Genomic DNA, 18,544 nt, shown 5'->3' on the forward strand with positions numbered 1-18,544 from the left:
ATACTCCTGCTCAGTTGGAGGATGATGAAGAGCTTGAGGACTCTGATACAGATAGTGTTTATGAATTAGTGGTAGGCCTTGGGTTACAGGTATTAGAACAGGTGGCAGGCCAGCCACAGGATGTTGCTATGAGTCCAGAATCTAGCGAGGAAGAAACAGACGTTCGCTGGGTTAATCCTCAATTCAGAAGGGTCCAAAAATGCAAGGAACAGGTGTTAGGAAAAAGATATTAAGGGGAGGAATGGGTTAAGTACTGGAGTGATGTATTTGGTACGTCAGGGGGCCAGTGGGGAAGAAGGGTGGAGTTCCAATGTTGTAGTGCTAAAATGAAATGTGTTTCCATTCAGCTCCGGAGCGAGCAAGTTCATTTTGTGTTATTTTACAGTCATTCGTGCTGTTTTTGAATCATGCTGTGAGTACATAAATATTGGGAGACGGAGGAGGCTGGAAGGAATGTATGCGGAATGTAATTAAGAGAGATAACGGGAGAAAATGAATGTGCTAGTTTGAATTGCATTTTGAATATGGAAGTGAAGAGAATAAAAATGGATTTTCTTTGTTTATGAAATACTGCATTTAGTAAGAGTTATTTTTAATAGCTAAAGTTCTACCAGAAACCAGAACACTTTTCAATACAACAATTAAATGAGAGGTACACATAGTTGTAAATAGTTCAATAAAATGAAATCGGTTAAAATAAATTAATGCTTTATAGAATTCAAGAGCAATCAATTCACAGCTTAAACAAATATTTTTGGATTATGCTTTAATCTTAGATTCCATATATAAATCTATTTTAAACTTAAGGCATTTAGCATTTTACATGTCACCAATTCATCTTTTTAATCATTAACATAAAATAGAAACTGATTGTAGGTTTAACACTGCATGTTCGTTTCATTTCACTCTTAATGGATTTAGTAACTTCTTTTCCAGAATATGGTTTCTACAATGTAGGAGTTTCTGATTTTGTTTGAACAGCTTTAAGTTCATCACATAAGTGGCTTAGGCCAGAAAAAAATATTTATTATATTCCCTTCATATTTACTTATCCAATTTCTCACCGAAATAGCTGTGTAATGTGATCAGATCACTGATACATCTCTCTCTCTCTCTCTCCTTCTCTATCTCTACACACACAGAGAGAGTATATATCAGAGGTATATATAGCACATAGTCAAAATGGATAAAATCTATTATTATCAGTCTCATTTTGAACACTTTTTTTGGTGTTAGTCTCCATACACTCACATTCATCACAAGAGTTAAAAATGCAACACTCTGTATTGAAGTTGGAAAACCAAATATGAAGCACCTGCCAAAAATAAATATTACTTCACTGATGAAATGTTACATTTGAGCAAAGTGCACGCATCCTTCTCTCTTCATCTCGCTATACAATCCCAAATCTTTTCTGACGATTTGGAACCCAAAGGGCTGGAGATGAAAAAGTAAGAGAAACCAAAAAATGGGCCTCTCCTATCAGTTGAAAACTATTTGTATGGTACCGGTTATCACAAACCTAAAAGTTTATGAAGGTCCATTTAAGTCCAAGAATTTCCCTTCTCCCGAGAAGATGTTCTTGAACTACCATTCTAGGTTTCATTTCTGCTTTGCGGAAGATCCATTTTGCCTTCATGTATTCCTATTGTTTGCTCTTTTGTTTACGGCGATGAGCTTCAATCTCCCGTTGGAAGAGAAGCAGGCCTAGCTGGTCGTGAGAAGCTTCATTCATAGCTTTAGACTGGATGCACATCTTGTATTGTTCTGGTGACAGCTCATCTAAGCAATGCTTTTCATGCCAGAGGTGGAAAAGTCCCCGGACCGGTGTCCTAATAACCATGAGGTTGCTGTGAAGGTATTTACGGTACAGTTGTACATCTTCTCCTCCCCATCCTTTAATGTCAAGATCAAACCCTCCTAATGAGAAAAGAAAGAGTGCCAGCATTTACAATAAAAGCAGAAAGATGAAGTATTTATTTCATTTATTTATTTTGTCCAGTAAATGAATCTTCAAACTCTTACGGAATGCGAGGAAGGTAGGGACAGTACGGATCTCTGGGGGGAGCTGATTCTAGAGGGCTGGGCCCCCCACAGAGAAGGCTCTCCCCGTAGGTCCCGCCAAATGACATTGTCTAGTTGACAGAACCTGGAAAAGGCTGATTCTGTGGGACCTGACCGGTCGCTGGGATTCATGCGGCAGAAGGCAGTCTCAGAAATATTGCAATGATTTCATATCTAAAAATAGGCAGTATTTGCTTTCCAACTACAGTGGTACCTCTACTTAAGAACGCCTCTACTTAAGAGCCTTTCTAGATAAGAACCAGGTGTTCAAGATGTTTTTGCCTCTTCTTAAGAACCATTTTCTACTTAAGAACCTGAGCCCATAAAAATTTCCCAGGAAATTTGAGAGCAGCGTGAAGGCCCGGCCAGTTTCCTGCCATTCCCCCTGGGTTTCTCTCTCTGGCGCAGTGTATGGGAGGTGCGTACTCCTCGCTGCCTCAGAGTCCTCTTTTTTTTTTAAGCCTTAAAGTTTTGGATTTTTTTGATTCCCCTCACTTCACCCTCTTCCTTCGGCAGCGACTGTCCTCCTCCTCTTCTTCTTCTTCCTCCTCCTCCTCCCACCCAAATTCCGAGCTTTTGTTTCTTTCCTAATGGGTTTGCATGCATCATTTGCTTTTACATTGATTCCTATGGGAAAAATTGCTTCTACTTACAAACCTTTCTACTTAAGAACCTGGTCACAGAACAAATTAAGTTCTTAAGTAGAGGTATCACTGCATTTATTCATTCAACATCTGTTCAAAGTTATAATAACACTGAAAAACCAAAGTTATGACCAGTTCTCAAAGTTGCAACCAGCACCGTATCCCCAAGGTCACATGGATGCAATTTAAGGGCTTGGCTATTGGCTTGCATTGATGGCTGCAGGGATTGCAGTTCACAATGACTTCTACAGTTGGCTTTTGACAAGCAAAGGAAATGGCAATGGAAAAGTCAGCAGGAAGTTGTGAGTCACAGTTACATGACATCATACTTAATGACTGCACCACTTAGTGACTGAATTAGAAGTCCATATTGCCATTGGGGAGTGAAGATTACCTGTATTAACACAACCATCATGCTTTATCAGCCCCCAATATCTCTCACCAATATCTGAAATGATGTCATGTATCTTGTACTTGTTAAAGAGCCAGAGATCAACATCTTTTTCTTTCTTACCTTTACCCCATATTTTCTTTTCCTCTTTCTTTTGTCTTAATTACCTATTTTTATTTTTATTCTTTGTACGGGGGACATGATAGAAACATTTAAATACGTTAAAGGGTTAAATAAGGTTCAGGAGAGACGTGTTTTCAATAGGAAAGTGAACACAAGAACAAGGGGGCACAATCTGAGGTTAGTTGGGGGAAAGATTAGAAGTAATGTGAGAAAATATTATTTTACCGAAAGAGTAATAGACGCTTGGAACAAACTTCCAGCAGACGTGGTCGGTAAATCCATAGTAACTGAATTTAAGCATGCCTAGGATAAACATATATCCATCCTAAGATAAAATACAAGAAATAGTATAAGGGCAGACTAGATGGACTGTGTGGTCTTTTTCTGCCGTCAATCTTCTATGTTTCTATGTTTCTATTTTATACATTGACAAAACAATAAAAGTTATATGTAAAAAAGTGGGAGTGTCTTACCAATATTGATGTAATCAGAATGGAATTGGCAAGTCATTCCAAACCCAAAGTCTCTCCAAAATCCTGCCTCTTTTTTGATTACCTGAAAGAAACAAGATATATTTAGCTTCAATTAAATAATCCCTTTTGACATAATTCTTATTTCTGGCCTAGTGCAAATCTGCAGTGCATCTCCTAATCAATTAGAGGCATAAATTGTTACACACCTCGAGTTGCCAGTAAGGATTTATAAAAATGAAAATTGTCTTATCTAGAGACAACATTTGCTCATTATTTTTGACAGTTTTTTCCTCTCTTACTGGAGAAATAATAAAGGGATTTTAGATTGTAATGAATAAAAGTCAGTATTTTCTGGCATGCTTGCCCCATTAGAGAAATATAGAAAAGATCATTTTTTCTTCAGATGTTCCAGAATGTGATTTCTTTTTTAATTTCTTAAAAATTACACTGGCAATTATTTTATACCTTACGAGTATTACACCCATATTGCTTTGGGTGGAAATTCTGTCTAAGGAAGTGAGCCGCATTTGACAACCTGAAATAATATTCATTGGAGCTAAACTCAAGGCCATCTAACTGATCATTCTCAGACTTCAGCTCTCAGAAATCTTTGCATATTGCATACCTTTTTCAGAAACTAAGATGTGATGTAAAAAAGAAATAGTATAAAGATTTAGATTATTCAAATAGAAACTAACATTATGTGTTTATTTATGCCTGTATAAAGCTCCTCACTAGGCCTACCCTATCCAAAGTGACAAACTATTTTTATTATTCAATTTCTAACTGATGTAAATAATAAAGACAGTTCCTGAATAACTGCAAATCTGTTAGATTTTATTTTCTTAAAACTATTATCATTAAAACCTTAACATTAAAACCTTAAAAAAAATGAAGGGAAAAATAAAAAGCCTGCCTTTCTACAGTCCAAAATAATAATAGTAGTATATCATACTATTCAATTTTTAAACAAAGATTTAAACCTAAACTATACAAGTACGGAAATAAAAGGTATAAATGTATTCCAGTGTCATTTTAAAATAGAACAATATGTATTTTAAAAATCAATCAATCAATCAATAATAATAATAATAATAATAATAATAATAATAATAATAATAATAATAATTTATTAGATTTGTATGCCGCCCCTCTCCGAAAACTCGGGGCGGCTCACAACAATAATAAATAATATACAAATCTAATATTTAAAAACACAATTTAAAAACTCTTATTAATAAAATAATCACACAACCCAATCAAACCATACATAAACCAAGTAGTTAAGGGAGGTGTCAATTTCCCCATGCCTGGCGGCAAAGCTGAGTTTTCAACAATTTACGAAAGGCAAGGAGGGTGGGGGCAGTTCTGATCTCCGGGGGGAGTTGCTCCCAGAGGGCCAGGGCCGCCAGAGAGGAGGCTCTTCCCCTGGGCCCCGCCAGACGACATTGCTTAGTTGATGGGACCGGAGAAGGCCCACTCTATGGGACCTAATCGGCCACTGGGATTCGTGCGGCAGAAGATGGTCCCATAAAACAGTTGCATGACCAATAAAACACATACCAATTAATTATTTCTAATTAACCGTCCAGGGCTTTTTAAAAAGATGCCATTAGGAGAAGAATTACCTACCAGCTGTTGTTTTAAGGGTGGAATGGAATCATGATGTCCATATATCAGACTTGGGTTGTACTGGCTGAAAAGAACAGGATAGAATACTTTCTTTCCTAGAAATAAGAGTTGGAAAAAAATATGGTCATTTTCTGCTAAATCTGCTCTTGAATATTTTGTTGAAGGTAGATTTCAGAGCAATGAGTACATGTAGACACAATACGAGAAAGTATATGTTTCTGTAGGAAACAATCTAAATGCTACATTTTAAAATGTATTTTAATTGAAAATATGATTAAACATCTGTATGTGTGCCTTATGTCACTGTTGATTCTTAGAAACAGCCTAGCAAAATCCCTGCAGTTTTCTTCGTAACAGTTTAGAAATGCCTTGCCATGATCTCCTTCTTAAGGCTGAAAGAAAGTGACTAACCTAAGCCATCCAGCTGACTTCATACGTAAGGTGAGACTAGAAGTTGTCATTTTCTCATTTCTATAACATGGCTCTACACCAGTAGTTCCTAAACTTTTTCAGCCCACCTGCCCCCTTGGTGCTACAAATTCATCCTCACCACCACTCAGCACCCTCAGGTGGGTGTGGCTTAGTAATCAGATGATTGAGTGGGTGTGGCCAACTTGTAAAACGTGGTAAACTCACTTAACAATGCTTTTGCTTAGCAACCAAAATGTTAGGCTCAATTGTAGTCATAAATCTTTCTTTCTTCTCTACATTCCCCTTCTCTTTCTTTTTGTCTTCCTTCCTATCATTTTTTTCTGTCATCCTTCCCCCCCTACCATCTTTCTTTCTTTCTTTCTTTCCTTCTTTCTTTTTCTGTCTGTCTTCCTTTCTGGACTCAGCTGTTTGCATTAAAAAAAATGAAAATCACCTGAGAGGGGAAATTTCCAAATTGTATCTCAAAATTTGATGTTCATGGATTTCAGATGTCTCTGCCCATTTACCTGGATCAACAGGTCCATACTTTTCTTTATCTGTTTCAGTGACTGAATCACTCAAAATGACTTCCACCCTCCCTTATTATTACAATGATTATTGTTAAATCCCAGCTTACAACTGCGCCGGCTGCTATGTGATTGGTTCTTCTCTCAGGCAGCCTCCCTATAAATAAGGAAGATGTCAGCCCCATTTCCATTGTTAACTGTTTGAGCTGAGACTTTGAATAAACAGCTATTTTTATGCAAAGCCGCCTCCTGACTTTTTTCCTTCCAGTCAGCCGACTTCCGGCTCTAACAATTATATTTATAGGGAAGAATACTTTCCATTATCATGACAGATGATGGCTATATACATTGTCTAATTTTTGAAATGTATACAGGAGAAATTAGCTGAGCTTTCAGATTATACTTACAGTTTTACTAGAGGGAGCTGGCAGACTTCTGAAGAAATATATGTATGAAGTAGCTTCAATGTTAAAAAGAACAACAAATTGCTTATGATGCAAACTGAATTCTGTCCATCATATCATGAATGACTGTACCTGGTTGTGTGTTTAATCTACACGTGTTCAGGAATTCCGTTGTGAAATATATATCCACATCACAGAAAAAAAGTACAACATTGGTTCCTTTCCAAAATCTTGCCCCCACGTCCAGACCTTTTCCCCTGGAGAACACTTCGTCCAGCTGAATAAATGTGTAATTTCTAAAATTAGCTGATCTGTAAGGAAAAATATTTAAGTTTTATCTGCCTTTCACCATAGTTATTATTTCTACAAAAAATTTTATTCTAAAAAAACCAGAGTCTTATAAAATCATATGCTACAACATCCTTCCTGTCAATGACTACTTCATGCCCATTGGTTGCATTGGCTGCCAATCGGTTTCCGGACACAATTCAAAGTGTTGGTTATGATCTATAAAGCCCTACATGGCATAAGACCAGATTATCTCTGAGAGCGCTTCTGCCGCACGAATCCCAGCATCTGGTGAGATCCCACAGAGTTGGTCTCCTCAGGGTCCTGTCAACCAGACAATGCCGGTTGGCGGGACCTAGGGGAAGAGCCTTCTCTGTGGGGGCCCCGGCGCTCTGGAATCAACTTCCCCCGGAGATTCGCACTGCCCCCACCTTCCTTGCCTTCCAAGAGTTTAAAAACTCATCTTTGTCACCAGGCCTATGGACATTAGATCTCTCCCCCTGACCAACAAGTGTTTTTAATGTGATTTATTGAGTGAATGACAATGCATGTTTTAAAATGCTTTAGGATTTTTTAAGATTTTAAAATTATTAATTGGATCAATTGAATTATTATGTTCTCTATATATGTTGTGAGTTGCCCCGAGTCTTTGGAGAGGGGTGGCATTAAAATCCAATTAAACTAAACCACAAAACACACGAGCACACAACAGATACAAATTTAATGTAAACCGCTCCAAACTCGACTGCAGGAAATACGACTTTAGTAACTGAGTAGTTGATGCATGAAACTCATTACCAGACTCTGTAGTATCATCTCCTAACCCCCAAAACATTACCCTTAGACTATCCACTGTTGACCTCTCCCGATTCCTAACAGGTCAGTAAGGGGCGTGCGTGAGTGCACAAGCATGCCTTCTGTCCCCTGTCCTAATATTTCTTTATATTTTTTTAACTAGTATCATGTATATGAATACTATTATATCTACTGTTTTTTTTCTTTTTACTAGTATCATATATATAAATATTATATCTTTACATACCTCCAATATGTACTTGACAAAACAAACAAATAAATAATGAATAAATTAGTTATCAATACATTTATTATGACCGACTTTTATATGCAGGAAAGTAAATCCTCCATTTAATGGCTTGATCATAATTTACTCTATCGTATGCTGCCCAGAGTCACTTACTTGTGAGACATGCAGCTATATAAATTGGTTCGGAGAGGGGTGGCATGCAAATCTAATAAATTATTATTATTATTAATACAATTAATAAAAATTATTTACCATATTAGTTGGTTTTTAATGCCACACATTTTAATTTATAGTAAGCAACAAACACTGTTATTTGTCAAAATTTCCTCCTGAAATGCCCCTGTAATATTCAGTTGAAGGAAAATATGGTGCAAATCAACTGGCTGTTGAAATATGGGATTGGAGCCAAACTTCTTGGAGCAATCAAGTGAAATCTGTAGAGGTTGTTTATTCCTGTTGTTTGCAATATAGCTAATCCAGTGATGGCAAACCTATGGCACAGGTGCCATAGGTGGCACACAGAGCCATATCTGCTGGCACACGAGCCGTTGCACTAGCTCAGCTCCAGCGTGTATGTGTGTGCCAGCCAGCTGATTTTTGGCTTGCACAGAGGCTCTGGGAGGGCGTTTTTGGCTTCCGGAGGTCCTCCAGGAGGATGGGGGAGGGTGTTTTTACCCTTCCCTGGATTCAGGGAAGCCTTTGGAGCCTGGGGAGGGCGAAACACGAGCATACTGGTGTGGGAATGCGGGAACTAGCGTCTTGGAGAGTGCGTGCAAAAAGCATGGACCTTGAGCATGACACGTATGATGACCCAGTTTCTCTAGCAACATTCTCCTTCCCAGCACTTTTATCTTGCCTTCTTTGCTGCTAGCCTAAGAAAAGTGCAACATTATATATCATGAGGTGGGCTGATGGGGCCCTTCTCTCGCTCTTGCTTTCTTTTTCTCATGAATCAGTACTTTGAAATGTAGCACAAGTTGTGTGAATTTTATTGGTTATATTTTGTACGCTTAATACGTTATGAGTTTGAATTGGTGTAATTGACCCATGTGAAATGTAGCATCACAGAAGCCTGCCTTTCTTTCTTTGTTTGCTTTCAATAAAAGGGTCATCCTGGATTGAATCTAGGTTGTTTCACCAAAGAGAAAAAGTTGTTGTCAAGTTTCTTGTCTGAGGTTTTTTTCTCTCAACTGGATTTGTGAGCAACCCGCAGTCAGTTGCCAGCTGTGAGCCTCAATAACCCCCATATACTGGGCCACCAGATTTTGAGAAACAGGCCATTTATGACCTCCAGAGGGCCTCTTGGGGGGTGGGGAGCTGTTTTTGCTGAATTATGGGTGTGGGCACTCACAGATGTATGATAGCACACCCACATACTCTTTCGGCACCAAGGAAAAAAAGGTTCGCCACCACTGATCTAATCTAACAAGGTTTTAGTGTGAATTCATTCCATTATTATTGGAGGAGGTAGTTGGGCTTAAGAATTTATTAAAAATCTGTTACATAATCTGCAGTATAATGGAACCTCTACGATACACAGAGAAATCAATAGGACAGCTTGCCTCCTTTTGGGTGTTCCATCGCTGGAGTTTTTCAAAACAAAGGAAAAAAGACATAAATTAAAAAAAATAACTGGACAATGCATTTTGCTGAAAATAAATGAAAGGATGTGAATCTTCCCAGATTCTAACTAATGTTAGAGGAGGGAAAAAAAGCTAATTAAAATTTATTCTTGTCAGTGCAGGAGAAATTAACTGAACGATGATTATTTGTCAAGAAGAATTTTACTTATAGCATTTCCAGTATTTTTTAAGGATGCTTCCAATCCTACACAGATTGCTCAGTAGTTCTTTTCTGTCCAGATGTGATTAGATTTCAGCCAAACAACAATAAGACTTCCAGATTATCCTGAGACTTGTCACTTTAAAAAAAATTAACCATTAATGAGAAAAGTGGAATCAGGAAACCTTTTCAATTTCTTTTGATTACTAACTAAATATTGATATTAAGTCAGATGTTTTACTCACTTGGATATGTTTTCTAGGATTCCTTTGACTTTGTTCATTTGTTCACTTCCAAAGTACACTACAGTGAGGTGAATTCTTCCATCTTGCTGCATAGCCACCTCCCTAAAATAGATATCAAGTGGAGATAATAAGCATATTTTCTTACATCTTTAATTTGTAACTCCGTATATATTCACACTGCAGCTTACCTTCAGGCGTTGACTTATCTTTATCTGTACCCACAAGGCAGGAATGTAAAGCATTTTGAGGTTCCAAAATGATTTACTAGCAACCTGGATCACCTGTTTTTTATTTATTTGTCATACGAATATAGTACAGTATTGTATTGTAGTATGTTTAACATAATATAAGGATAAAGTAGAGAGAGAAAAGATAAAAACACATTAGGACAGGAACGGTAGGCACAAAGGTGCAAGTATGCACGCCCCTTACAGACCTCTTAGAAAAGGGGAGAGGTCTATTGTAGACAATGTAAGGTTGAAGATTTTGGGATTGGGGGAAGAAACAACAGAGTCCGGTAGTGAATTCCAGGCGTTGACCACTCTATTGCTGAAATTGTATTTTCTGTAGTCTAGTTTGGAGCGATTTACATTTAGGGAGTACATTGTGATGTATGATTTTATGAACAACAGTTAAATCAGTTCGGAGGCGGCGTAGCTATAAATTTTCTAAACATAGTAATTGAAGTCTGGAGGAATAAGGTAATTTGTTGCGTGAGGAGAAGTGGAGGACTCTTCTTGTGAAGTATTTCTGGACTCCTTCAATTGTATTAATGTCTGTTATGCAATGAGGATTCCATACAGGTGAGCTGTATTCAAGAATTGGTCTGACAAATGTTTTGTATGCTCTGGTTAGTAGATCAGTGCCTCTAGAGAACAAGCTGTGTAGAACTAAGTTTGTGACTCTTAGTGCTTTTTTGGCAATGCTGTTGCAGTGGGCTCTGGCACTTAGGTTCTCACCAAAATATTCCAACATCAATATTGGTGATTTCAAACTTACATATTTGTGTGTGTGTGTGCCTTTGAATCTATGTTAAATCCTGACAAGTGCCTGAACAAAGCCCTGCAGTTTCTTGACAATATTTCAGAAATGGTTTGCTACTGCTGGCTTCCGAGGGCTGACAGACAGTGACTACCCAAGTTCGCCTAGCTAGCTGGCTTTGTGCTGAAGGAAGGACAGAATTTAGAGTCTCCCGTTTTCCAACCTGTTACCTTAACCACTGCACCAAATTAGCTCCCTATAAAAAGTGGTCCACTTTTTGAATGTTTTAACTTTCATTTTTAATAAAATATTTCTTGGTCAGATTTTTTCAGTCTTTGAAAACAAAGCATCTATTTGTTTAAACATTTCATGAAATATTAAAAGGGCTTTTAAAATCTCACAGTGAATCTGACTGCATAGCTCTGCACAGCTGCAAAACGCTATTTTCAGCATTTGAACTCACAGATAAGTGATTTACTCTGATATTTATGATTTCTCTTACAAATCTGCCATTGCACGCACGCAGTCTTAATGCAAATTGTTAAACAGATTCTTGAAGTCTGTTACTGAAAATGGAGAAAGCCAGTATAATGGCAGCCAAATGTTGAGGGGTGTTGGTTATTACCTATAAAGCCCTATATGGCTCAGGGCCAGACTATCTACAGGATGGTCTCTTGCCAAATACCTCCCAGAGACCAATAAGAGCTCACAGAGTTGGCTTCCTCCAGGTCCTGTCGACTAAGCAATGCAGGTTGGCGGGACCAGAGGGAAGGGCCTTCTCTGTAGCTGCCCTGGCTCTATGGAACCAACTTCTGCCCAATGTCCATACTGCTCCCACCCTGCCGGCAGGCCTGGGGGCCGTAAATTTACATCTTTGATGGCCAACTCTATGAATGGTGTGCTTGTGTATGATTGTGACTGCCCTTTTAAAGTAACTTTTTATGGGGTTTTATTTATTTATTTATTTATTTATTTATTAGATTTGTATGCCGCCCCTCTCCTTAGACTCTGGGCGGCTAACAACAGTAATAAACAGCATGTAACAAATCTAATGTTTAAAATAATTAAAAAACCCTTATTAAAACCAAACATACACACAAACATACCATGCATAAATTGTATAGGCCTAGGGGGAAAAGGGTAGTTCAGTTCCCCCATGCCTGATGACAGAGGTGGGTTTTGAGGAGCGTACGAAAGGCAAGGAGGGTGGGGACAATTCTGATCTCTGGGGGGAGCTGGTTCCAGAGGGTCGGCGCCGCCACAGAGAAGGCTTTTCTCCTAGGTCCCGCCAGACGACATTGTTTCGTCGACAGGACCCGGAGAAAGCCAACTCTGTGGGACCTAACCAGTCGCTGGGATTAGTGCGGCAGAAGGCGGACCTGGATGTATTCTGGTCCGATGCCATGAAGGGCTTTATAGGTCATAACCAACACTTTGAATTGTGACCGGAAACTGATCGGCAACCAATGCAGACTGCGGAGTGTTGGTGTTACATGGGCATATTTAGGAAAGCCCATGATTGCTCTCGCAGCTGCATTCTGCACGATCTGAAGTTTCTGAACACTTTTCAAAGGTAGCCCCATGTAGAGTGTTACAATAGTCAAGCCTCGAGGTGATGAGGGCATGAGTGACTGTGAGCAATGACTCCCGGTCCAAATAGTTTTAGATAATGTTTTAGATTTAGATAATGTTCGACTTCTTTTTTTATCCCATTGTATCTATTTATATTGTATTTTTATTATTGTTGTAAGCTGCCCTGAGTCCTTCGGGATTGGGCAACATAGAAGTCAAAGAAATAAAACCTACTTCTTCCTTATATTTCCAAAACCTTAATTAGATATATCTGTTCTATTTTCATACCATGCTGTATTAAGCTGTGGTGTGTTTAGATATAATTGGTTCAACAAGGCACCAGTCACTGGGTTGGCACATTGTACTGAGCCATTACAAGAGCTGAGGTCACATAACACATTAAGCCAAACCAAACAAATCACATTACAGGAATCAGTCAAAGAACTGACTAACAGCACTTTGGAATGCACAGGGTCTTTCCTTGAAGGTTAATTTATTTCTTATTTCCAATTAAACACTGCCGAGTTTCACTAAATATACTGTACTGTACGTCCGATATATAAGACAAAGACAAATAGACAAATATATAAGACCAAGACTCAATAGAACTAGACAAATGGGAAAGACTTTGGTCTGTTAATTGGCAAATTACTCGATCTAATGCATTCAAGGAGAACCTATGCAAGATGTTCTACCAATGGCATTTAGCACCAGAAAGACTATAAAAAATGTTCCCGAATCTAACTCCCAAGTGTTGGAAGTGCAAAAAGTTAAACGGAACATTTTAATATCAAAGGTGGACCTGTCCAGAGGTTAAAAAATATTGGAACATGGTAGGGAGAAATCACAAAAGAAGAAGGTGAGAAAAAAACCCAGAATTATTTTTATTGGGTGTTTTTAACAAGAAGTATAAAAAAGAAGTCCAGTATTTGATTATTCATATTCTGACAGCAGCAAGGATTATATATGCCCAGCATGGGAAAAGTGAAAAAATACTGGAAGAAAGGATGGTAATTAAAAAGGTGATGGATTGTACAGAGATGGAATCTGCCATAAGAGTGTGCAGCAGTAATGATACCAACCTGAAATTGTGCATAAATTGCTGAAACTTGTTGACCCTTTTTGCCAGTGGCACGATGACATTAATAAGAGTGTGGGCCATATTGAGATTTTCATTTGCAACATTCATGATAGGGCCAAATGGTCTGAACAGAACAATGCGTTTGAATTCATATTTTTTGTCTCCTTTGAATATCAATTCATATAGTGTGCCCTTATCTCTTTCAGTCCGGCGAATGCCTATTAAAACAGAGAAGGCAATCATTAGCTAGAATTTCTAAAGAGGTAAAAATATTTACATATGTAATTATCCTTTTATTTTTTTTACAGATTTTATTTCTGTAATTTTAACAGTAGGCATTTTTAATTTTATAATCTATTGTCCTGTGAATTCCTTAGAAAGATTAAAAAAATTCTAGATATTTGGAAATTATGTATTTATTTATTAGATTTGTATGCCGTCCCTCTCCGTAGACTTGGGGCGGCTAACAACAGTAATAAACAGCATGTAACAAATCTAATGTTTAAAATAATTAAAAAACCCTTATTAAAACCAAACATACACACAAACATACGATGCATAAATTGTATAGGTCTAGGGGGAAAAGGATAGTTCAGTTCCCCCAAGCCTGATGACAGAGGTGGGTTTTGAGGAGCTTATGAAAGGCAAGGAGGGTGGGGGCAATTCTGATCTCCGGGGGGAGCTGGTTCCAGAGGATTGGGGCCGCCACAAAGGCTTTTCCCCTGGGTCCCACCAGACGACATTGTTTAGTCGACGGGACCCGGAGAAGACCAACTCTGTGGGACCTATTATTACACATTATCCACTGCTCTCAGTGGTTTATTATTTATTTATTTATTTTATTCGATTTTTATGCCGACCTTCTCCTTAGACTCAGGGCGGCTTAAAACAATGTTAGCAATAGCACTTTTTAACAAAGCCAGCCTATTGCCCCCACAATCCGGGTCCTCATTTGACCCACCTCGGAAGGATGGAAGGCTGAGTCAACCTTGAGCCGGTGATGAGATTTGAACTGCTGACCTGCAGATCTACAGTCAGCTTCAGTGGCCGGCAGTACAGCACTCTACCTACTGCGTCATCCCAGCTCTCATTATCTCCGAGACCGCCTTCTGTCGCACGAATCCCAGCGACCGGTGAGGTCCCACAGACTTGGCCTCCTTAGGGTCCCGTCGACCAAACAATGTCGGTTGGCGGGACCTAGGGGAAGAGCCTTCTCTGTGGGAGCCCCCGCCCTCTGGAATCAACTCCCCCCAGAGATTCGCACTGCCCCCTCCCTCCTTGCCTTCCGAAAGAGTTTAAAAACTCATCTTTGCCGCCAGGCTTGGGACTCTTAGATCTTCCCCTGACCACTGAATGCCTTAAGTATGATTGCTGAATGTTTGGTTAATAAGTTAATTTTTTAGGTTAATCGTCTCTTTCTAATTGTTTTTAATATTGTAGTACTAATTGGATTATATTACTGTTTTTTTTAATATATGTGCTGTGAGCCGCCCAGAGTCCTCGGAGAGGGTTGGCATACAAATCCTCTTTTTTTAATAAAATAAATTAGAAAATATAATTCTAGCAAAAAAATTATAAAGAGTCTTTTGAGAACAGAAATACATGCAGCAACCTTATCTTCCTTTAAGATATCCCCACCCATAATTTCTTCATTCATTCTGAAGCGAGGTCCCAGAAAACACACCTTCTATGAAATCAGAGATGGAGTATACTCGATAATTTATGCTGCTGTTACTCTTTGGCCTATTTAAAATCTCCAGCCCTGACTCAACAGCTTCTGCCAATTCATCCCTCTTGTCCTTGCGCATAGGCTTCTCCTCAGGATGACGTGAAAGTCCCATCTCCAGCTGATAAAGCTTTTGTTGGGTGAAGCTCTCAAACGGCAGTACAGCATATTCAGTTGGTAGCTTGCTGCCAGTATGTATCTCTGCTTTGACAATCTGGGAATGGAGGAACTGCAGCAGTGATTTCTGGGACTTCTCAGAGTTTCCTAGGTCTAGTCTGACCTCCAGTTTGTCAGTGTCTTGAGTTTGCATGTTCTTCAGTGGCTCACTCCTTTCCTGAAGCTTATCTTTCAGCTCAGCAATTTGTTTTTTCAGGCTATTGATATGGTCCCAATAATGTTCTTCTCCTTTTTGTAGGATTGACCGATATTCATCTTTCCCTGTTGGGCTGTTATCTCTGAGGAATGCAGATAGCTGACGGTTACCTCTTGGAATGCAGGTCAACATGTAGAACACAGATGCTGCACAGCAGAGGAACACAGGTACAACTACTATCCGAGACAGCCATGCTATTATCCCACGACGAACCATCATCTGCTAAGCAGCTGGTGATACCCACATTCCTGTAACAAACTGAAATTTTCTACCAGCTTTTTAGAACTCAGTTCAGAAGTTATACACATGGATACAACAGTTTTTGATGGCTTAACTTCGATATAACATGCGTCCAATATGTGACAACTGGACAATGTTGCAAGGTCATTTAGCAGTACTAAAACCTGACCAACATTGGCATTTGAAGCATATCTGTTGATCCTCGATAAAAATTGATAGTTGCCCACAGCAGAGGGAGAGAATGATCTGGAAGCCAAGCAAAGATATATTGTATTAATTCCCGTAATTCATTTTAAAAAGAAGCAGTCATTGAATGGTGTGATTGATTCACATCTATTTGGCTACAACCAGCGGTGGGCTACTAGCTAGAACACTAAATTGCGCTCTCCGCCGCGGCTCTTAAGTGATTGCAGGGCCAGCGCGATTTTGCTTCTGCACCTGTGTAGGTAGCAAAATCACGCATGGAGCTGCAGGTGCGCCCGTGTTTTGGTGAGGTTTTTTTAATTTCCACGCATGTCGAAACACGGGCGCACCTGTGGTTCCATGGGTGATTTTGCTATTAATATATGTGTGTATGTATGTGTGTATATATATATTTATATCACATGGTTTTTTGCTGAATTTGAAAATTAATTTGACACAAAAATATATATTTGTATATTGGGCGGAGAGGCAAAAAAGGAGCTGTGATGTTCTTTCAATATACCAGGTTGATTCGACACAAAAAACATGTAACCCTTCCCAGGTACAGAGCTGAAGGGATTGGATACGGTAGCCTAGAGGTTAATTCTTTGCCTTACAAGGCAAAGGTTGCAAGTTCAAGTCCCAGTGAGGGTATGGCTAGCTGATGAGGCCAAAATAAGGCCGAATAGATCTATCCTAGTCTCCCTTAATTTTCAAATTCAGCAAAAACAAGTCACTCACACACACATATATATTTCCATGGTTTTCTTTATATATATAAAGAATAGAATAGTCCTAAAAATGCGAGTTCCAGGTATATGTGTGAATGATGAGGCAGCAGCCATCTCGATCACCGGAACATAAAAACTTTAATAAAACAACTTAGCTTTCGTTAGCGTGCTGCTAACTTCGTCAGAGTTTTAAAATGCCGTGGGAGACAAACACATTTATAAAGCATTACTCAGTCCCTTGGGGAGGGAAATAAGCAACAGACACGAGTAAAAGCGGTAGTTCCCCCTTTAACCAGCATGATTAAGCCTACAATTAGGCTTGCTGCAGAGGGGAGGGAAGGGTGTGGCCCAGTGACGCGGGCTATGAGCAGACTGAGTAATGCTTTATAAATGTGTTTGTCTCCCACGGCATTTTAAAACTCTGACGAAGTTAGCAGCACGCTAACGAAAGCTAAGTTGTTTTATTAAAGTTTTTATGTTCCGGTGATCGAGATGGCTGCTGCCTCATCATTCACATATATATATATATATATATATATATATATTTAAAGAAAACCATGGAAAAAATCCAGGAGAGCCAATGCACAGCCTCATCCTGAGTCTGCTAAAATTCATTCAACAGGGGGAATCAATGTCTCAGTGCTACAAAAAGGTGTAAATCTTGACTGAAAATGATTCAGATAATTTGTTTTTTTGAGGGCCCTCTGCAGCTATAAGGCATTTATACATCAACAACCTTTCTTAAAAAGATACGGTTGAAACTAGATCAAAATTGTCCGGATTCATTGTGTCTAGTGATGGCCTCTTAAGGAAGGGGAAAATAACTACCTCCTTCCACAAGGATGCAAGCATCCACTCCTGCTGAGAAGCATTCACAAATACATGGACCCAACCACTTGCCCTATGCTAGGTTACCCTAAGGTAGGGTTGGCAAACCGAAGCTTTGGCCCTTTGAGTGTGGCTCTTCCTATTCAATAGGTAGGTGAAGCTTAAAGTTAGGCTTTCTCATTCATCCTGGTGTCAGAAGAAGTGGCTTGAGGGACGCCCGAGCGTTATGCTGGGCTAATTGGGAAAGCGCTCTCATCTTTGCAGATGAGGCAAGGTCTTGCCTTTAAAAGGGGGGTAGGGGAACTTTAAACGTGGGTTTTCTTAAAAGGGGGCAGGGAAACTTTAAACATGGGTTTTCTTGCAGCTAGAGGCAGAATTTGCACAGGAGAATATGGGCATCGCTGCATGGATTGAATTCACTCATTTCTGGAAAGATTCATGTGCCCCTTTTCGCCTGCTGGAATTGTGTGGATTCCCCCCACCCCTGCAACAAATCTGTGCAAGAGGCTAGATAACACCTGCATTCCAATCCAAGCAATTATAAGCAACTTTATCCATCAAAACAAACTATGTTAGATTATAATAATCTTTACAGCAGCCCCACAGGATTTTTGGCAACTTTTCTTTGATCTAGGCCAGTGATGACTAATCTTTTTGCCGTCACGTGCCAAAAGCTGGGGGAGTGCAGGGGGGGGTTTCATGTGCGCGTGTGCCCACACTCATAATTCAATAGGCTCCATCCCCCCGTGCATGAACACACAACACTCATTTATTTTTCAATATTTCAGATTTTTAATCAT

At 39.2% G+C, this 18,544-nt stretch overlaps 1 protein-coding gene across 2 annotated transcripts in view; it reads right to left on the reverse strand.

The window, feature by feature from the left end:
* Positions 1–751: 751 nt before the first annotated feature.
* CSGALNACT1 (chondroitin sulfate N-acetylgalactosaminyltransferase 1) overlaps positions 752–18,544 on the reverse strand; it is a 28,325-nt gene continuing 10,532 nt past the window's right edge. For both annotated transcript variants that reach the window (XM_070728021.1, XM_070728019.1), the window contains 7 exons: positions 15,348–16,248; positions 13,665–13,881; positions 10,030–10,131; positions 6,802–6,980; positions 5,328–5,422; positions 3,696–3,777; positions 752–1,920 (listed from right to left, as the gene is read on the reverse strand). In XM_070728021.1, the coding sequence (XP_070584122.1) occupies positions 1,646–1,920; positions 3,696–3,777; positions 5,328–5,422; positions 6,802–6,980; positions 10,030–10,131; positions 13,665–13,881; positions 15,348–15,981 (1,584 nt within the window). In that variant the 5' untranslated portion in view covers positions 15,982–16,248 and the 3' untranslated portion in view covers positions 752–1,645. The remainder of the gene's footprint in view (positions 1,921–3,695; positions 3,778–5,327; positions 5,423–6,801; positions 6,981–10,029; positions 10,132–13,664; positions 13,882–15,347; positions 16,249–18,544) is intronic.

The sequence above is a fragment of the Erythrolamprus reginae genome, chromosome Z (genome assembly GCF_031021105.1).
Source record: "Erythrolamprus reginae isolate rEryReg1 chromosome Z, rEryReg1.hap1, whole genome shotgun sequence".
NCBI lineage: Eukaryota > Metazoa > Chordata > Lepidosauria > Squamata > Dipsadidae > Erythrolamprus > Erythrolamprus reginae.